The sequence below is a fragment of the Populus nigra genome, chromosome 15, assembly GCF_951802175.1.
Source record: "Populus nigra chromosome 15, ddPopNigr1.1, whole genome shotgun sequence".
Taxonomy (NCBI): domain Eukaryota; kingdom Viridiplantae; phylum Streptophyta; class Magnoliopsida; order Malpighiales; family Salicaceae; genus Populus; species Populus nigra.
Window position 1 is genome coordinate 155,713 of NC_084866.1, and position 17,495 is coordinate 173,207.

Sequence of the window (17,495 nt, forward strand, 5' to 3'; positions counted from 1 at the left end):
ACTAAATGCCATGGAGTTTAATCTTTTCCATGGGGGATAATAATAATAATAATAATAAACTTAAAAAATAAAATGGTTGGAGCAGTAACATAAAAATATAAATTTAGGGATCGTTGATGTAGCTGCTGAAAAGCGGGGCATAACGTAACCGAGGGACAAAAAGGTTGGAAGAAAAGGAGAGGGAGAGCGAGAACCGTTGTCCCCGTCACTTTCTTCATCTCGAAGAGCGTGAATGCAACAGCAAGCACTGCTTCAACATCATCACATGTATCATCATCCTGCTCTCGTTGCTTCTGCCATGTCTCAGGTCTTTCTCTCCCTCTGTTTGTTAAATTTTCAATCTTTGTTTATGATGTTTCTTTTCCGCTTCAATCACTTTTTTTAGTTCATTCATTCATTCTTCAGTTAATTAAATTCAAATTTTATTCTTTTTTTCATTTATTTTAATATAAATATTTATTTTATTGTGCTGGGTTGGTGCAGATGGAGCCTATCCTAGGTGGTAATCTGCCTCCTGCTTTTGATCCTTCTTCTTCTTGTCGCAGAGTGTAAGCTTCTTTCATTTTCTCCCCTTCTTTTCTTTCATCTTTATCCTAATTTCCCTTCCCTTGGATTTGAATTTTTTTTAAAAAAATTTCTAACACTCTTTCCTTCCATGGATGATCAATTAGTTATGTAGGAAATATTCATGTAAACGTCACTGACAAACTTCTTGCTGAAGTTTTCGCAACTGCTGGCCCTCTTGCTGGATGCAAGCTCATCAGAAAGGATAAGGTTTCTTTCTTTCTTTCCTTACCGATCAATTCAACTCCCCGTTGCCCCAGCCTCCTGTTTTTCCGACATTTTTCGTTGAATTCTTTAAGTGTTTTGCACTTCCTAGTATTATTTCAGATGGGAAGGAAAAAAAACAAACAAACAAAGAAACTTTAGTGTTAGAAATAGAGGATGACTTGTTCTAGATATTGTATTTCTCTTACTCCGAAAAATTCTTCTCTTCTGATTTTGTGCTGGTTTTGCCTGATGTCTTCTTACAATATTCTTTTCCATAATGTTGCCTGCACTTTTTTTTAATGGTTCATTTGGTTTGTGCTAATTGCAGTCATCATACGGTTTTGTGGACTACCATGACCAATCATCTGCAGCACTTGCAATAATGACATTGCATGGACGCCAACTGTGAGTTTTTGTGTCTCCTTGATTAAGCTTGGCTAATCTTGTACCTTTAGCCCAATGGATTCGTTCAGCTGACAATCTAAAACAAGTGCAAGGAAATGATTTTAAATAATATGGTTTGTACCACTGAATCTTTTTCCTAATTTCTATCATTTTCTTCTGGACTAAGCCACTTATTTATTTGTCGAAATACTGATTTGATTGCATGTTGTGTATTGAGTAATTAAGATTTGCAAATAATGAGTATGACTTTATTCAATTTTTACCCTGTAGCAAATGCTACCTTATTTTCAATGTAAACTTTTTTTTTTTTTGGACATCATAGATTTTGTGCTTTATTAATATAATTTTCCAGTTATGGTCAGGCGCTTAAAGTGAATTGGGCATATGGCAATAGCCAAAGGGAGGATACATCAGGTTATTTTCAGTTTCATTGTTTCAGCTGTTTTTTATTTGGTTGTGTCTTGCTTGTTCACGGTTTTTTATGGGTTTATTCTTTCATCTTGTCAGGGCATTTCCATGTATTTGTTGGTGATTTGAGTCCAGAGGTTACTGATGCTAATTTATTTGCGTGCTTCTCAGTCTTTCCTAGTTGCTCGTAAGTTCCTTGTTTTCTGTTTATCATTTTTTTCATCCAAAATGTTTCGGGTCAAGTGCAAACGAAGTATTTTGTAATTTGGCCATTTGCACTTATTTGTGTTTTATTCTTCAAGCAATGCTCTTAAATGTGTCAATACTATAAGAAAAATAAGGCAAAGGTAATGATGCCCTTTTGCTATTTGTGACACTTTTAAGTAAACCCAATTATGCTCATCCATTTAAGTAGTTGTTAAATGCAGTGTCAGGGACATATTTCTTGCTGCTAAAACAGTTAATGACACTGTTGAGGAACAAAACACATGTCACTCAAGTGGGAAAAGAAGATATCACTGAAATGTAAATGGCTAAATCACACTGTACTCTTATGCACTTTGTCTAAAACTCCAGATGTATTTGTTACAACACGATTTTTCTCTTTGATTGATGTTAACAATCTTGGTTAACATGTTAAAGTGGACTGCTACCATCTCTTTTATGTTACTCATGTCTTATGCTCTTTTTCGGCTGTGTAAAAATACCAGGTTGTTGTTTTTGTTCTAAAAACATTATGTTTGTTTTCACAATGTTGTTTCATTTCCAGCAATGCAAGGGTCATGTGGGATCACAAAACTGGCCGCTCGAAAGGATATGGCTTTGTTTCATTCCGTAATCAGCAGGTACAGCTTTCCAGTTATGAGTAGCTACTGAATCAAGTTTCAGGGTTGTGGATTTTTTTCTTAATCCATTTTACGCTTTATGGACTTCTTGTTACACAGTGTGTTCAAGTTGATAGAAGATTTTATGAGTTAACAATGTTTTGCTTGGAGCTTGAAGTATTGAGGTCCTCTGCTAGAATTGTTTGTACTTGTCTAGTTTATTTGGGGATATAAAGATTCAAGAAGAAATTATTTGCTTTTATTTTCCATTTTAATTTCTCTTTGACGAATCTATTTTCAATGTTTTTGAGTGAATAATGATTGGTTTCCAACAGCAAATTGAAGACTGATTTAGATGTCTGGTGGCATGGATATCCTTATGTTCTGATTTTTCCATTTGGATATTGACTAAAATTTCTTAAGAAGTTGCTTAAGCCATAAACTAATTTTCTTATGATTCGAATCTGCAGGAGGCACGAAGTGCTATTAATGACTTAACTGGTAAGGCACATAACTTTATCCTTGGTTCCCTGGTTTAACTTTTCTGTGCTTTCTGGGAAGAGTTGGTGCATGATTTTGAGTTTTGCTCCATTCTGAACTGTAGGTAAATGGCTCGGAAACAGGCAGATAAGATGTAATTGGGCAACTAAAGGTGTTGAATCCAATGAAGATAAGCAAAACAGTGATAACCAAAATGCAGTTGTACTTACTAATGGATCTTCAGGTAGCATAAACCTTTTCTGGTAATTCAGCCCACGTTATGTAAAATAATCTCTTTTTTTCTTTGCTTGATCCAAAAGGTCATTGAGCCTTACGTAATACCTAGAAATGGGGTAGCTCTCTCCCTCCTTTTGTCCTTTGTATCTCAACTATGAGATGGATTCAATCCGATGCCACTTGAGATAATGGCAAATGACTTTAAATAAGAAATTGTATTCTTCCCATATTTCATATCTGCACTTACGGTTAATAGGTTATTTACCAAGCATGCGTAGATAGGTGACTAGCTGATTTCAAAGTCCGAAGTATTTTGCTAGTCCCTGTTTTCATGAAGTGGACTCAGGTATATATATATATATAGTGTGTGCGTGTGTGTGTGATCACTATCAGTTTGATTTGCCATATGTGAGCTTCATTTTGGCATGAATTTATTTCAGCTGTAATCACTACTGAACTTCATTTTGGCATGAATTTATTTCAGCTGTAATCACTATTGAACTTCATTTTCCACTCCAGAGTTCTGAATTTGAGCTGAGCAATTTCCTGTTGTATTGAGTTTGTGAGACAGATATCTTTTGTAAATGCATGGTTGGAGAGTTGAATGCTGACTGAGTTTTGCTCTTGTCTCTTGGTAAGCAGAAGGAGGTCAGGAAAGCACAAATGAGGAGGCTCCTGAAAACAATCCTGCATACACCACTGTCTATGTTGGCAATCTTTCCCATGAGGTAATTAAAAGATGAATAAGGAATTTACAGTTATCTTACTGCTTTCTACATGTTTAGGTTGAACCCTCTTTTGTTTTGGAAGTGGCAACTTTTATCTCCAATATTGCATTTATAAAATAAGTGCTTTATAGGCAACAGATTGAATAAAAAGCATGCTATCTGTTCAGGAAATTCTGATTTTGAGAGTGATTGGTTTCATGTTATATTTTGATCGCTCTTACTTCTGAATGGAAATGATAAGATGTTGGCTCCTTGGCTCTGTACTTTTTGCTTGACAATTTGGCCTGTTTGATAAGGTCACCCAAGCTGAGCTGCATCGTCATTTTCATGCTCTTGGGGCTGGTGTAATTGAGGATGTTCGAGTGCAGAGAGATAAAGGTTTTGGGTTTGTCAGATACAACACTCATGAAGAAGCAGCCTCAGCCATTCAAACGGGCAATGGGAAGATAGTTTGTGGAAAGCCCGTGAAGGTCAGACATGATATTACTTGATGGGTTTTCTTTTCTTTGTTTTTTGCTTCCTTTCATGTCAACATTGGTGTTTTCATGTGCAGTGCTCATGGGGTAGCAAGCCAACTCCTCCTGGAACAGCTTCAAATCCATTGCCACCTCCACCTCCAGCTCAACCATATCAAATCGCTCCATCAACTGGTATAAACCAAGGCTACTCTGCAGCTGATTTGTTGGCCTATCAGCGCCAACTTGCCTTGAGCCAGGCTGCTGCATCCGGCCTTTCAGGCCAAGCTCTTCTCCAGCTGACCGGACAGCATGGCCTAGCTGCTGCTTCAATGGACTTGAGCGCTGGTGGGTCCCAAGCTATGTATGATGGATATCATAACGGTTTGGCAGCTCAGCAGCTCATGTATTACCGTTAGTTCTAGGACCATTTTTGGATGATTTTTCTTCTGGACACCTTTTCTTGTTTGAGATATGGATTTGTCTGAGATCAATGCGTCATCATTTAACTGAGTTTTAATTACCTTATCCGAGTTGTATATGTAACATGTAATTCAAACTTGGAATTTCTTGAGTTTTCTAGCACGTACTTTAAAACAATGTCCATCTCCTGGATTAAGTTTATTTTAATCTATCAATCATTTAACAAGCCTCGTCTAGAATAGTTGATTGTTACCATAACTCCAAGTTATGGGTGTCCTCACTTCATTGTTACAGAAAATCAGAGCACTTTCGTTACGTAAATATGTGAATCTTGTGGTCAAAAGAAAGTGTAGTGTAAATATAAATTATATTTTTAAAGGATTTTTAGTGTTTTTATTTTTAACAACTTTAACTTTTGAGTTATGATAGTTTTTTTAACTATAAAACTAAACCACCAAGTAAAAAGGGAAAGTCCAAGCCATTCAAGCACCGTCTTAGGAGTTGATGGGCTGAGAAATATGGAGCAGAAGCTGAGTAGGAGACCTAATATTCAACCGAGAGTACATTGCAAATACATGGGAGTGTATCAAAATTTGATGACATAACATCTATCGGTAAACAGATTCTTAGGTATTATGTGATTATGCTTGTACCAATATGGGGTACCTTTTCAGCAAAATCAAATTTCAGGATTTTTGCAAAAAGTTGTAGTGACAATCTACAAATTTAATTAAGCTCTTTGCTAGCCACTTCCCTTGGCAATTCAAAGAGATGGGACGACTAATCTGTGACAATATTGAAACACAGCACAAAAGGAGAGAAAAACGTCAGAGGAACTTCTGACCTCATCTTGATTGATTATATCTACACAGTATCAAAAAAAAAAAATCAATGGAACTTCCATTTTAATTTCCTTAATTATTAACAGTCCTGTTTGTTTTTGACATTTCATGCATGGGCTGAAGAGCTTCTTGAGCTTACTTCGGATCTTGAAGAAGGAAGGTCACTCTGCAAAAACATCAAGTATTTGTTAATGTGGTAATTTGTAGCTATGCATACTTGTAGATTTTTATGCAGAATTAATTCTGGCGAGCTTACTGCACTTGGTGTTGACAATGAGCGATGCGTAGTTTCTTCTGCAATTGCTCTCAATCTCTTAAGTTCTGGCAGGACAACCTTTCCGAGGTCAGGCCTGTCTTTCCGCCTTAACTCTGCACACTTTAGCGATAGCTTGGCAAAGTATGCTGCCTCTTCAATCGGCCAATCAGGCACTGCTGGATCCAGCATCTGAGCAAAAGTACCCTTTTCAAGTGCCCTTTCAACATGGTGAGTCAATCCCATTGCCGGTTTCGCTGTTAATATTTGTAGAAACATGATCCCTAGAGAGTATATATCTGACTTTATACCTAGCATGCCTGTTTGCTGATACTCTGGATCTATATAGCAGAAAGTTCCAGCCGTGGATGTCATGCGGTACTGCGTCACGTTGTCAGCAACTGATGGTGGGACTAGCCTGGCCAACCCAACATCGCTGATCTTGCTCACAAAGTTGCGGTCAAGCAAGATGTTGGCAGGTTTTAGATCACGATGTACGAGTGGCTCAGGTTTCGTTTGGTGGAGGAACAGCAAACCAGTGCCAATTTCAGCTGCTATGCGAAACCTTAACTGCCATGATAAAGGTGGAGTGTTTCCCCTGCAGAAGAGACGATCTTCTAAGCTACCGTTAGCCATAAACTCATATACTAAGCATCCATACTCAGGGCAGGCTCCCAGGAGGAGGACCATGTTAGGGTGCCTTATGCAACACAATACCTCAACCTGAAAACAGTTCTCACCAGGTTAATCGAAAATCTAAAAAGGTAATTTTCAAGAGTTGTCTAGTGTAGTTTCAGAAAGGCTTCTGTTGGATTGTTGTAACCCATGAAAGGGTTAAAATCTTCAAAGGGGGTCACTCCTAAGCTGCTTAATGAATTTAAAATTTTGTTTTTGGAGAAATTTCTTTCTGAAAAGTTACAATACCGATTTTTCCTTTCGAGAAAGTCGTTCAGAAGTAAGAGCTTGAAAATTTTTAAAACTGAAGCACCTGTAGAGAATCTTTTTGGCTACGTACCTCTTGCTGAAACTGTGACCTTCCTTGAGCTGCATCCGGACGTAAAACCTTAATTGCTACGGACGTGTGGTCCAGATAACCCTTGTATACAGGACCATAACCCCCTTCACCAATCTTGCGTGATTCTGAAAAGTAATCTGTTGCAGCTTCAATTTCTTCGATTGGGTATCTCCTGTATCTGACATCTGAATTTGCTAGAGCATCAAGAGCCTTTCTCTTCTCTTCTGCTTCTCTGTTTGCTTTCATTTCTGCATTAATCCTTTTTTGTGATTCCAGCTCAGCAATTCGCTGAGCTGCTTCTGCAGCCTCAATTGCTGCTTTGGATTTGGCTTTTTCCCTTTCTGCAATTGCCAACGCAGCTTCCTCGGCTAATCGTGCTTCTTCTAATCTCTGCTCTTCTTCCATTTTCCAGCGCTGGAGTTCTTTTGCCTGCAAAGACGTTAATCTCAAAACTCATTGTGGAGTTCTTAAGGCCACATGACAAGAAGATGAAATTTCTTATACCTTTTGTTTTGCAGTGAGTGCTTCTTTGCAAGCGGAACTGTACATTTCCATTGTTTGCTTGAGCTCCAGCTTTAACCTTCTCATTTCAGCCTCCACATCTTCCTGAGATTTTACAGAATATTGAATGTAATTGTTAGCTCTCACAAATCACAAACACTAATGGAGACAGTGGATTATTTGTCATTTCAGAAAAGTCAGAAATTGTTGCCAGCTTTACCGGAACGTGCTTTCATCTGCGTGGATTAAACTGGAACTTTTCACAGATTAGTTTATTTCCAGGGCGACAATGTTTAGATCTATGTTTATTCATTGTTACACTAATTATGAAAGATAATATTATAGATGTATGCTTATTCATCTACAGATAATGCAGATCCTACTTTTATATATTTCTGCTATTGAAATGAATGACTGCATGCTCTTACCGCGGCTGATGGCAGGTGGTCACTTTCATGTGAGAAGGGTGATAATTCAGGTGAAAAGCCACCTTGATCCATTGATCTCCTTCCATAATGCAATGACTCAAAGCTATAGTTGCTGTCAAAGTCAGAGATGTTTGACAGCCGTGGAGGGGTGCGGCTTGTTTCTGTGTTGTCATAGAATGCTGGAAATATGCTGTCGATGCTTGCTCTGCCAGAGCTGACAAATGATATATCGCTATCTGGAACCGAGAGCTCACCATATGACTTTCCATTCAAACCTCTCCTAGTGAATGGTGACCTGTTTTCAGAAGCAAAAAATTTTATGTTTGTTCTTCAAGAGACTGATAGATTTTCCCTTTTCTCATTTGGGGACTATAAAAGACACAGTAGGTCATCGATAGGAGTTCAGAACGATTTTGATGAAAATTTCAGGTCTTCCTTCACTAGAAAACTAGCTATATAGATAATTTATGTTTTTCACAGTTTTATTGTTCTTCTCATACAAAACAAGGAAAATGAGCGCTGAGCATCACTTGCCTGAAGGATTCTGTCTCACCAATTGATCTTCGGGGTGGTTCCAGTGGTGGCTTCTCAGCTACCGATTGAATACACATTATTAATTTTATGATCAATGGGAGTTTACTCAGAGCATAGAAAATAAAAACAAAAACAAAATCCCCAACCTCTTTTAACAGGAGTTGGAGGGATATGCGTGTCCATTGAAGCTGGCATTGTGCCGTTTTGGTTAAGAAGTTGGCTGTGCACTGAGGTAACTGGTGCAGGACGGGAGGCAGGTCGCATGGACTGAATCTTTCCTTTGGATATGACATAAACAGTACAAAAATCCGGTGCCCCCCTTGACACGTTGCCTGCTATATCTGCTGCTTTGAATCTTTTGGGAAGAAATTTTTTGGAGGTTAGGGAACTCGGAAGAAATTTATGCTTTCATAATATCATTAGCTTTACATTCTACAGAAACACAAAAACACTCAAACGGATTATTGATATAAAGCTTGTTAGCCATTTTCACATGCCTATCATCACATTTCAACATCCTGGAAAAGAAATTTGAACAATTTATCATAGCATCTGATGTCAGTCTGTCTTGTCTTTGATAGCATTTCAGATGCATTTGTTACGTGCCATTTGAAGCACCATGTTCAGAACTCTAACTTCTAAGCACTCATCTTCTCATCTCTCACCAACATGATTTTTTTCTATCTGAAAAGGTTTTGCTAGATTTATTTTCCTGCTAGTGACTTCACAAGAGAGTTACATACCTCAGAAAGCCTCCTTTCGCCGACCCACCAACAATCAAAGTCTCAATTAGAGTCTGGGTAACATATTCAATTAATGCTTTTGCGACATCCGTGTCTTCCAACATGACATCTTTGCAGCTAATCTGATGTCAAAATTGAATGCAGAAGCTTAAAGACTTGAAAATATGAAACAAGTATGGTTAACTATAAATTTAAAGTGTAGGCATCCTTAGAAGGCCTTAACGAATTCAATTCATAGAGAATTTCTGGACAAGTATGCAGGATAGGCTTTTCCATTCAAGTTCACGTTGAAAGAAAATGAAGATTTCATCTTCTACACTTACATCTTTACGTGTGCAGAAACAGCGGAAAGGAAGGAACAAATCCTTGGAATCAGGATCTTTGGAACCAACAAATTGGTTCTTCTCTGCATCGAAAATGAATATGCAAATTTCAATAATATGATCAGTAACATGGTTAAGAAACTTCTCCTATACGAGACTACGATACAGAAATATTGCTTTCATCTCAAGGCTAAAGCTTTACTGCTTTTTGCGCGGCATCTTTCTGTTAGCATGCAAATCCATGACATGTTTTCATTTGTTTCCAATTTTCCATCCCTTTTTTATGTAAGACTTTCTAAGGGAAATAGAATTTCCTGCTAAGATGATGCTTTCAGAAAAATATTATGAAATCAAGCTATTAACAATTACAAAATGGAATCCACGACAATTTTCCATTTGCATCTGCAATATGTATGCAGGACTATGGTTGCAAGGGAGATGCTTACTTGGTGAAGAAGAATGTGAAGAAAGAGATGATTTGAGATTGACATGGATGAGAATAACAGTCTGCCCTTTAACCAAAAGATTGTCAATAGCCCATTTGAGGGCAATTTGACTGCTTTTATCCTTGTCTATTGCCACTGCAATTAATCCATTTCCTCCAACCCTTTTCTCTGGCAAAGACCTGGGCATCCACATCTCTCTCAATCAACAATTTTCTATCCTTGAAACTAATAACAGAACCTTCAAAACGTTCAATGGATTGATTTCTCTTCTGGTATCTTATCAGAAGCTGATGAGAACCTTTTGATCAACCTTTAACTTTCTCTACAAGAAACTCAGAAATGCAATCTGCATATCAAAATTTTATGCAAATGGGAATTTTTCTCTTTTCTTTGATTATCTATTTCCCTCTCTCTAGAAGAAGAGAGCCAGGAAGGGACCTTTACCTCTTTGTGGTTCCACTGCAATATCCTTTTTCCTCAAGTTCCACAATTCTAGCTGTATCTTCCTAAATTAGGCTAGTTTTTTCTTTTTTCTTTTTTTAACCTTTTATTTTCTCTCTTCTAACTAAATTAATTAATTAAATTCATACCCTCTAAATTTTCTCCTCCACAAATTGCTCTCTGGTGTTTGAGCTTTGACTATAAATACTCAGCTGCCATCAGATTTATGGTTCTGTTATCCTAAATGGCATGCATAGGATTAGTGAATTGAGGCCTTGTGACTCAATCAACTAGTCTTAAATTGATGCACCCAATTGGTCTGTGGTATATAAAAAATCAGTTTGTTACATTAAATCGATGGACAGAATTTTTTTTTCTTGGAAAGGTAATGTATTATTCATTCAAGTATTTCAAGTACTACATTTAAGCTGTTATATTAATATCTTCCACTCCCACTAAACACTCTGAGCATGCCTCTTCTACACATGCTAGATGAAGGTCATAATCACAAAAATCACAAGAGAATGCCCAGAACTTGCCTTGCCCTTTGAAACAGTCACTCACATATGTTTTTGCATGTCCAACTTCAGAGCATGTCGGTGCTTTATATTCTTCACTTGCCGGGGCAATGCATCTCCTTTCTTTTTCAAAGCTACTTTCATCTCTGTAATCCCTGACTCTGTAAGTGGGAAAGCCTTAGCACTATACAAGGAAATCATGGCCATCCCATATGTGCTAATGGTCTCACCATCCCGTCCTATAATGAACAAAGCTGGAATCGCTTTAATGTTAAAGATCCTGCAAAGGCCTTGCCATGTTTTATCCTTGTATGGAATAGCGAGCTATGGCATGTTACTTAGGTTGGTATTAAATTCATTAAGGTCTCGGTCTGTAGAGACTAAAATAATTTCAAAGCATCCATCTTCGGTGGTTATGATCTCGTTGTAAGCCTGGATAAGTTGTCAGTGAAGACACGGCTTGGAGGGCACAAGTGTGCACCGAAGTAAAGGCCTATTGTCTTGCCAACAAGTTCAGATAAGATTAAAAAATGTCAAAGCTATGACTGGCGTGCCACTTGTAACAACAGGGATAAACTTAAATCGCCTTTCTAGTATCTCTTGATAAAACATAGTTTCGTCCTTCTAGTGCAAGAAGTTGTCCTCCCTGGCGCTTTGCATCATCGATAGACCTCAACTCCTCGATTTGTTTCCTAGTGAAGGGAAATGCTTCAACACCATACTCTTCAATCAAACCAATCATAACGTCCTCAACTGATATTCCATCAGAGCTCAATGAGATAAATGACGTAATGTGATTAAAGTGATAGATGTCACTCAAATGTCTATGGTCTATGCAAGTATACTTCAAGTGGGACTGCAAGCCATGGCATGCACTGGAAGTGTTCCTTGAATCAATCCTCGTCGCGATCAAAGGAGGTGAGGACAATCTCTAGTTTTTTGCCAATAGCTCTTGGGCCATTATGAATTTTCACTAGCTGGGGAGCAAATGATTTACATGGCCTGCGCCAGTTTGCCCAGAAGAGGGGGGAAATTACCTTACCATGACATGATGACAAGGGCACCCAAGCTCAATAAAAACAAGATTTGGCATTTTAGTTTCTTCGTTGCGTTGACCAATTCCTTTTTAGAAGCTAAATAAACCGTAACTTTTCTTTTTTCATCAACCTTCTCAGTAATCAAACATAAACATAAACATAAAAGCTCTGCAGCAAGGATTTAATATCTGCAATTAAGAGAAGGAAAAGGAGAAAAAAAAAAGAATTACAGAAAAAGTGAGTTTCACAGGAAGTACTTCACCGGATAAAAGATAATCTATCCCTTGGGCTGATAAGATGGCCACAAAAGTCTGTAAGATTTTGAAATATAATAAGAAGGTTTAACAAGAAATGATAACAATACCCTTAGAAGAGTAAGTCTTAGTTATATATGGATAAAGAACATTTTAATAATTAAATAAAAAGTTGATAAATATAAAAGAAAGGAAGAAGAAGAAAAAAAGAAGACTGAGATTCAAAGAGAGAAAACTGTAAGAAGAAGATGAAGAGAAAAAAGAAAAGATAAAAGGAAGTAAAAAAGAGTTGGAGAAAAAAAATTTAAAAGGTAAGATTTATGTTTTGATATGTATAATTATTGGTATTAATTAAGATTATGAATTTGTTGAAGATTTTAATTTAGATTTGATTGATGAGTTGATTGAAATATTATGAGTTAATTGTTATGATAATGATCTATTTAGTTGATTTTGAAAGATTTTGGATAAGATTAATGATTTTGAGTTATGGTTTTATTTAAATAATGAATATGAATTAGAGATTTTGGTACATCAGCAGATGATCTGTAGAAATATCCAGGTTTGAGGTTGAAGATGATAAAATTTTAGTTTAGTCCCTCAGTTTGTAAAAATTACAGTTTAATCCCCAAACTTTGAAAACATTACAGTTTGGTCCCTGCATCAAAATTCAAGATTCTGTATAGAATTAAGGATGAATTATTAGCAAAATTTCAGTATAGTTATGAATATATGATATTTTCAATTTGGTCTTTCAATTTGATAAAATTATAATTTAACCCCTAAAACTCTAATAAAATTCTGGATTGGTCCCTAGTGTAATTATAGTTTTTCATATTGGTTTGAAAAATAATTGAGGTTTATTTGGTGATTATTATCAAGTTTTATAATTTGTTTTCATTTGAATTAGATTTTAAGAAAATCGTTTGATTTTTAGATTTTTTGAGAAAAAGACCAGTTTGGTTCAAAAATATATAGGATTATGAGTTAGATCCTTAGTTAAATGTATTAAATAGATTTTACATTCATTTTTAGTATGTTTCTTTTTATATTCAGATAATCCTAATATTATACATGCGGCACATCAATAAGATTGACTTCAGTATTTGCTTTCGTATTATTTCTATTTTTTAGTTAAGTGAGTCAATAATTTTCAAAATACTAAAGAATTAGTATAAATACTTGAATTGTTAACATGGAATTGATCATTTCTCTTGGTTATTCTTATAATGTTATTTATTCCTTGTTTATGATTAAATATGATCACTTATTGAAATTAAATCTTTAATATGAACCATTATGCACTTCAGAATCTTGAGACATAAACCTATCTATTTGATTATAATATGAACATATGGTATGCTAGTCAAGATACCAATGTTAACAAGGTAGTGTTAGTCTTTGTGCACATCGTATTTGAATCCTAGTTGGTAGGGGGAGTCACTAACTTGTGGTGACTGATCATCCCACAGTACGGAGCGTCATGCTCATTGTATTTTGATTTTATGACGAGCCTTACCTTATGATATTCTTGTTATGACCTATTTAAGAAACTTTCATGTAAGAACTTAAAGTCATATTTGTGTTTGTGTGTGTGTGTGTGTGTTTCTCATTATTGTATTACCTCGTGTATGTATATTGAACGTTATCTACTCAATGAGTTGTTGGACTCACTCTTTTGTTATTTATCTTTTCAAGCTTATAGCTTATTAGCATGTGACTTTTGTTGGACCTTTAAAACCTACTCTTTTAGTTGTTTTTGTTATTTATCTTTTCAGACTTATAGCTTATTAGCATGTGACTTTTGTTGGACCTTTAAAACCTACTCTTTTAGTTGTAATTAATATTTTTTTTATGTTCATTTAGTGCTCCATAACTAAGATATTTGTATTAACTTTTGTATTAAGATAATCAATTTATATTATGAAATTAGTTATGTTATCATGTTGCATAGATCTTTGTTTTATTTATATAGATGAAAAAGTATGTATGTAAGTTTAGGTTCGTATAGGTATGGAAACCTAGAAGGGGACTTTACCTATGTGCCGGTCATGGATTCAGAAATCGGGTTGTGAAAAATTCTCATTAAATATGTCTTTTTTTACTTTTTATATTTTGTGATAGATATGTTTTTCTATAATTCCATGATAATTATCATGTTATTGTTTTAACATGAATTAAGTATTCTTGCCTTTTATAGGAAATGTCGAGGAATAGAGAAATAACAGGTGCTATAAAAGTAAGTGATCATCAGGATGTCGTCTTTATTGTGCGGTTGAGTATTAAAAGGTAGATGAGAAGGAGCGGTGCACCCGCACCTCAATATTTTAAAGGGATACCTCCACTAGTGAAGGAGGAGTCTTAAGAGTTAGAAGAGGAAAATGTGGTTGGTGAAACATGTATAGGGGTAGCAGATCCTGAGCCTGTTACAAAGTTTCAATAGCTTAGCTAGGCTTTACGAACCTGGATAAAGTTTACTATAGAGAGAGATAGGAGAAGGGATAGAGATGTATCATCATCATTCCACACTGTTCGGGGAGTTAATGTGACATTGAATGACTTTATGAAGTTGGCATGTTCTACCTTTATTGAGATGGACAGTTCAAAGGATACTCAAAGGATTTTATACGACATCTAGCGGTGGTGTGAAGCTTTATGATATACAAAGCACCGGGCTGTGAGTTTGGAGTTGTTCAGGTTAGAGGAAGATGTGGCAATCTTTTGGTTTGAGTTTAGGGAGAGAACAAGGCCAGCAAAGGTTCAATAGACATGGAAGGAGTTTAGCACCATGTTCTTATACAGGTTTTTCCCTTAGAGTGTTAAGGATGCTCGACTTTATGAGTTTAAAAGGCTATCTTAGAGGAGTATGACAGTGGATGAGTATGATCTGAAGTTCACTTATCTGTCTAGGTATGCGGAACATCTTCTATCCACTAAAGAGTGAAAGGTGAAGATTCATTAAAGGACTCAAATCCTCGATGTATGTCGTGATGGTGTCACATATGTTTCCATCCTACTTCTTAGCTATTGATAATGTCAAGTTGACAGGGGCGCGAGAATTGAAGGACATGGCTGCAGGCCAGTCTAAAAGGCCTAGAGAAGAGGGTTATTCTTTTAAGCAACAAGTATCGAATGCAGGTCCATCTAAGGGACAAAGTGGCCATGAGGGCTTATAGATTTATAGGAGGTATAAATAAAGACCTCCAGCTAGCGGTTCATGGGTTTATAGCTCTGAGCACCACTAATGTCATTTTGACTGTCTGAGCCACTAGCTGAAGGTTTTTGTCTAAACTTCATATAAATCCATGAGCCTTGATAGACACTTCGTCTCTTAGATGGACCTGTACTCGATCCTTGTTGTCTAAAAGAATAACCATCTTCTTTAGGCCTTTCAAACTCATCCACTGTTATGCATACCTAGACAGATAAGTGAACTTCAGATTATACTCATCCACTGTTATGCTCTTCTGAAATAGTCTTTCAAACTCATAAAGTCGAGCATCCCTAACACTCTAAGGGATAAACTTGTCTAAGAACATAGTGCTAAACTCTTTTCATGTCCACTGAACCTTTGCTGACCTTGTTCTCTCCCTAAACTCAAACCAAAATATTGTCTGTCAAAAAACCATCTCTACCCAATAGCTTAAGCTGTTAGGTGAGGTCCTAGGATATGATTTATATTATTCTCTAACACACCCCCTCAAGTGAAAGCCCTTTGGGCTTGAAACTTGCACAGGCCCATTTTACCTTGTGCTTAATTTTTATCAAATAAATGGGGATGGTGAGATTCGAACTCGAGACCACTTGGTCATCAAGGCTCTGATACCATGTCAAAGAACCATCTCAACCCAAAAGCTTAAGCTGTTAGGTGAGGTCCTAGGATATGATTTATATTATTCTCTAACACACCCCCTCAAGTGAAAGCCTTTTGGGCTTGAAACTTGCACATGCCCACTTTACCTTGTGCTTAATTTTTATCAAATAAATGGGGATGGTGAGATTCGAACTCGTGACCACTTGGTCATCAAGGCTCTGATATCATGTCAAAGAACCATCTCTACCCAATAGCTTAAGCTTTTAGGTGAGATGGTTCTTTGACATGGTATCAGAGCCTTGATGACCAAGTGGTCACGAGTTCGAATCTCACCATCCCCATTTATTTGATAAAAATTAAGCACAAGGTAAAATGGACCTGTGCAAGTTTCAAGCCCAAAAGGGCTTTCACTTGAGGGGGTGTGTTAGAGAATAATATAAATCATATCCTGGGACCTCACCTAATAGCTTAAGCTTTTGGGTTGAGATGGTTCTTTGACATTGTCATATCTCCTTCTAACCTGAACGACGCTAAACTCATAGCTCGGTAGTCTATATATCCTAAAGCTTCATACTGTCATCAGATGTCGTCTGAAAACCTTTAAGGATCCTTTGAACTGTCCATCCCAATCAAGAGAGGACGTGCCAACTTCATGAAGTCATTCAATGACACAATGACTCCCTGAATAGTGTGGGATAACGATGATACATCTTTATCCCTTCTCATATCTCTCTCCATAGTAAACTCTATCCAGGTCCGCATAGCCTAGTTAAGTTGTTGAAACTCTGTAACAGGCTAAGGATTTGCTACCCTTATACCTGTTTCACCAACCACATTTTCGTCTTCTAACTCCTGAGACTCTCCTCTACTGGTGGAGGTATTCTCTCAACATGTTGAGGTATGGGTGCACCACTTCTTCTCCTCTACCTTTTAATACTCAACCGCATAATAAAAACTGCATCTTGATCGTCACCTACCCTACTAGTATCAACTATTTATCTATTCATTGGTATTTTCTATAAAAAGGCAAGAACATTTAAGTCATGCTAGAATAATAACATGATAATTATCATGGAATTATAGAAAAACATATCTATCATAAAATATAAAGAGTTAAAGAAGACATGATTGATGAGAATAATAAACAAGAAAGAGGGAAGCCCACGCAAGATTTTTATCAAGAAACAAGAACCACCAGCCTCACATATTATCTTTCTATGATTGTTTTTTTCCATTAGGCCCCCAAATTTTGACAAAGGGTGATTGACATGTGCAATCAAAGGACTGAAATTGCATTGGATGAGCTCAATGTCACTTTTTAAAATGCTCCGAACCTTTAGAAGAATCGTGGCAAGCATTTGTCCTAATGAGAAGTACAGCAAAACCACTTGTCTAAGTGGTGGCACTGCAAGAATCTAATAGTAACTCTTCATCTGTATTTACACCACATGTAACACAAATTGGAAAAATATTGTACGTTTTAGTCAAATTAGGTCAGTGCTTTGAGTCCCCATAAATTGGAACCTAACTGCTGTTAAAGGGAACTGCTTTGCATATGGCCTAGAACAGGTCTAGCTTCTTTGCTCTCTTCTGCACTCAGTTTTTGCTAAAGACA

The 17,495-nt window shown here is 36.7% G+C and overlaps 2 protein-coding genes and 1 pseudogene across 3 annotated transcripts; 1 reads left to right on the forward strand and 2 right to left on the reverse strand.

Moving 5' to 3' along the window:
• Positions 1–117: 117 nt before the first annotated feature.
• On the forward strand, positions 118–4,957 carry LOC133674063 (RNA-binding protein 208-like). 2 transcript variants are annotated; one of them, XM_062095022.1, is made up of 12 exons: positions 118–307; positions 484–548; positions 672–774; positions 1,100–1,176; positions 1,529–1,590; positions 1,684–1,771; positions 2,354–2,429; positions 2,879–2,909; positions 3,013–3,132; positions 3,765–3,853; positions 4,150–4,323; positions 4,407–4,957. In XM_062095022.1, the coding sequence occupies exons 1-12, from the start codon at positions 233–235 to the stop codon at positions 4,725–4,727; spliced, it is 1,281 nt and encodes a 426-aa protein (XP_061951006.1). In that variant the 5' UTR covers positions 118–232; the 3' UTR covers positions 4,728–4,957. The 2 variants fall into 2 exon arrangements, with proteins under 2 accessions (XP_061951006.1, XP_061951008.1); XM_062095024.1 differs by having other exon boundaries at positions 3,768–3,853.
• Positions 4,958–5,679: 722 nt separating this feature from the next.
• LOC133674620 (U-box domain-containing protein 52-like) lies at positions 5,680–10,311 on the reverse strand. The gene is made up of 10 exons (XM_062095832.1): positions 9,817–10,311; positions 9,371–9,453; positions 9,048–9,169; positions 8,451–8,659; positions 8,305–8,362; positions 7,771–8,065; positions 7,346–7,447; positions 6,842–7,270; positions 5,830–6,549; positions 5,680–5,739 (listed from the first exon to the last, which is right to left on the reverse strand). Exons 1-10 carry the CDS (start codon positions 10,007–10,009, stop codon positions 5,680–5,682), a joined length of 2,271 nt encoding a protein of 756 aa, XP_061951816.1. The 5' UTR covers positions 10,010–10,311.
• A 369-nt stretch (positions 10,312–10,680) lies between these two features.
• On the reverse strand, positions 10,681–16,716 carry LOC133674621 (probable nucleoredoxin 3; annotated as a pseudogene).
• Positions 16,717–17,495: the final 779 nt, after the last annotated feature.

Bases quoted from the DNA above. Each gene is read 5' to 3' on its own strand.
- LOC133674063 (XM_062095022.1), top strand. From the start codon at position 233: ATGCAACAGCAAGCACTGCTTCAACATCATCACATGTATCATCATCCT. The intron at 1,177-1,528 runs GTGAGTTTTTGT...ATAATTTTCCAG, and splicing joins ACATTGCATGGACGCCAACT to TTATGGTCAGGCGCTTAAAG. The intron at 1,591-1,683 runs GTTATTTTCAGT...TCATCTTGTCAG, and splicing joins CCAAAGGGAGGATACATCAG to GGCATTTCCATGTATTTGTT.
- LOC133674620 (XM_062095832.1), bottom strand. From the start codon at position 10,009: ATGTGGATGCCCAGGTCTTTGCCAGAGAAAAGGGTTGGAGGAAATGGA. The intron at 9,170-9,370 runs GTAAGTGTAGAA...TTTTGACATCAG, and splicing joins GTTTCTGCACACGTAAAGAT to ATTAGCTGCAAAGATGTCAT. The intron at 8,363-8,450 runs GTTGGGGATTTT...TTCAATCGGTAG, and splicing joins TCCAACTCCTGTTAAAAGAG to CTGAGAAGCCACCACTGGAA.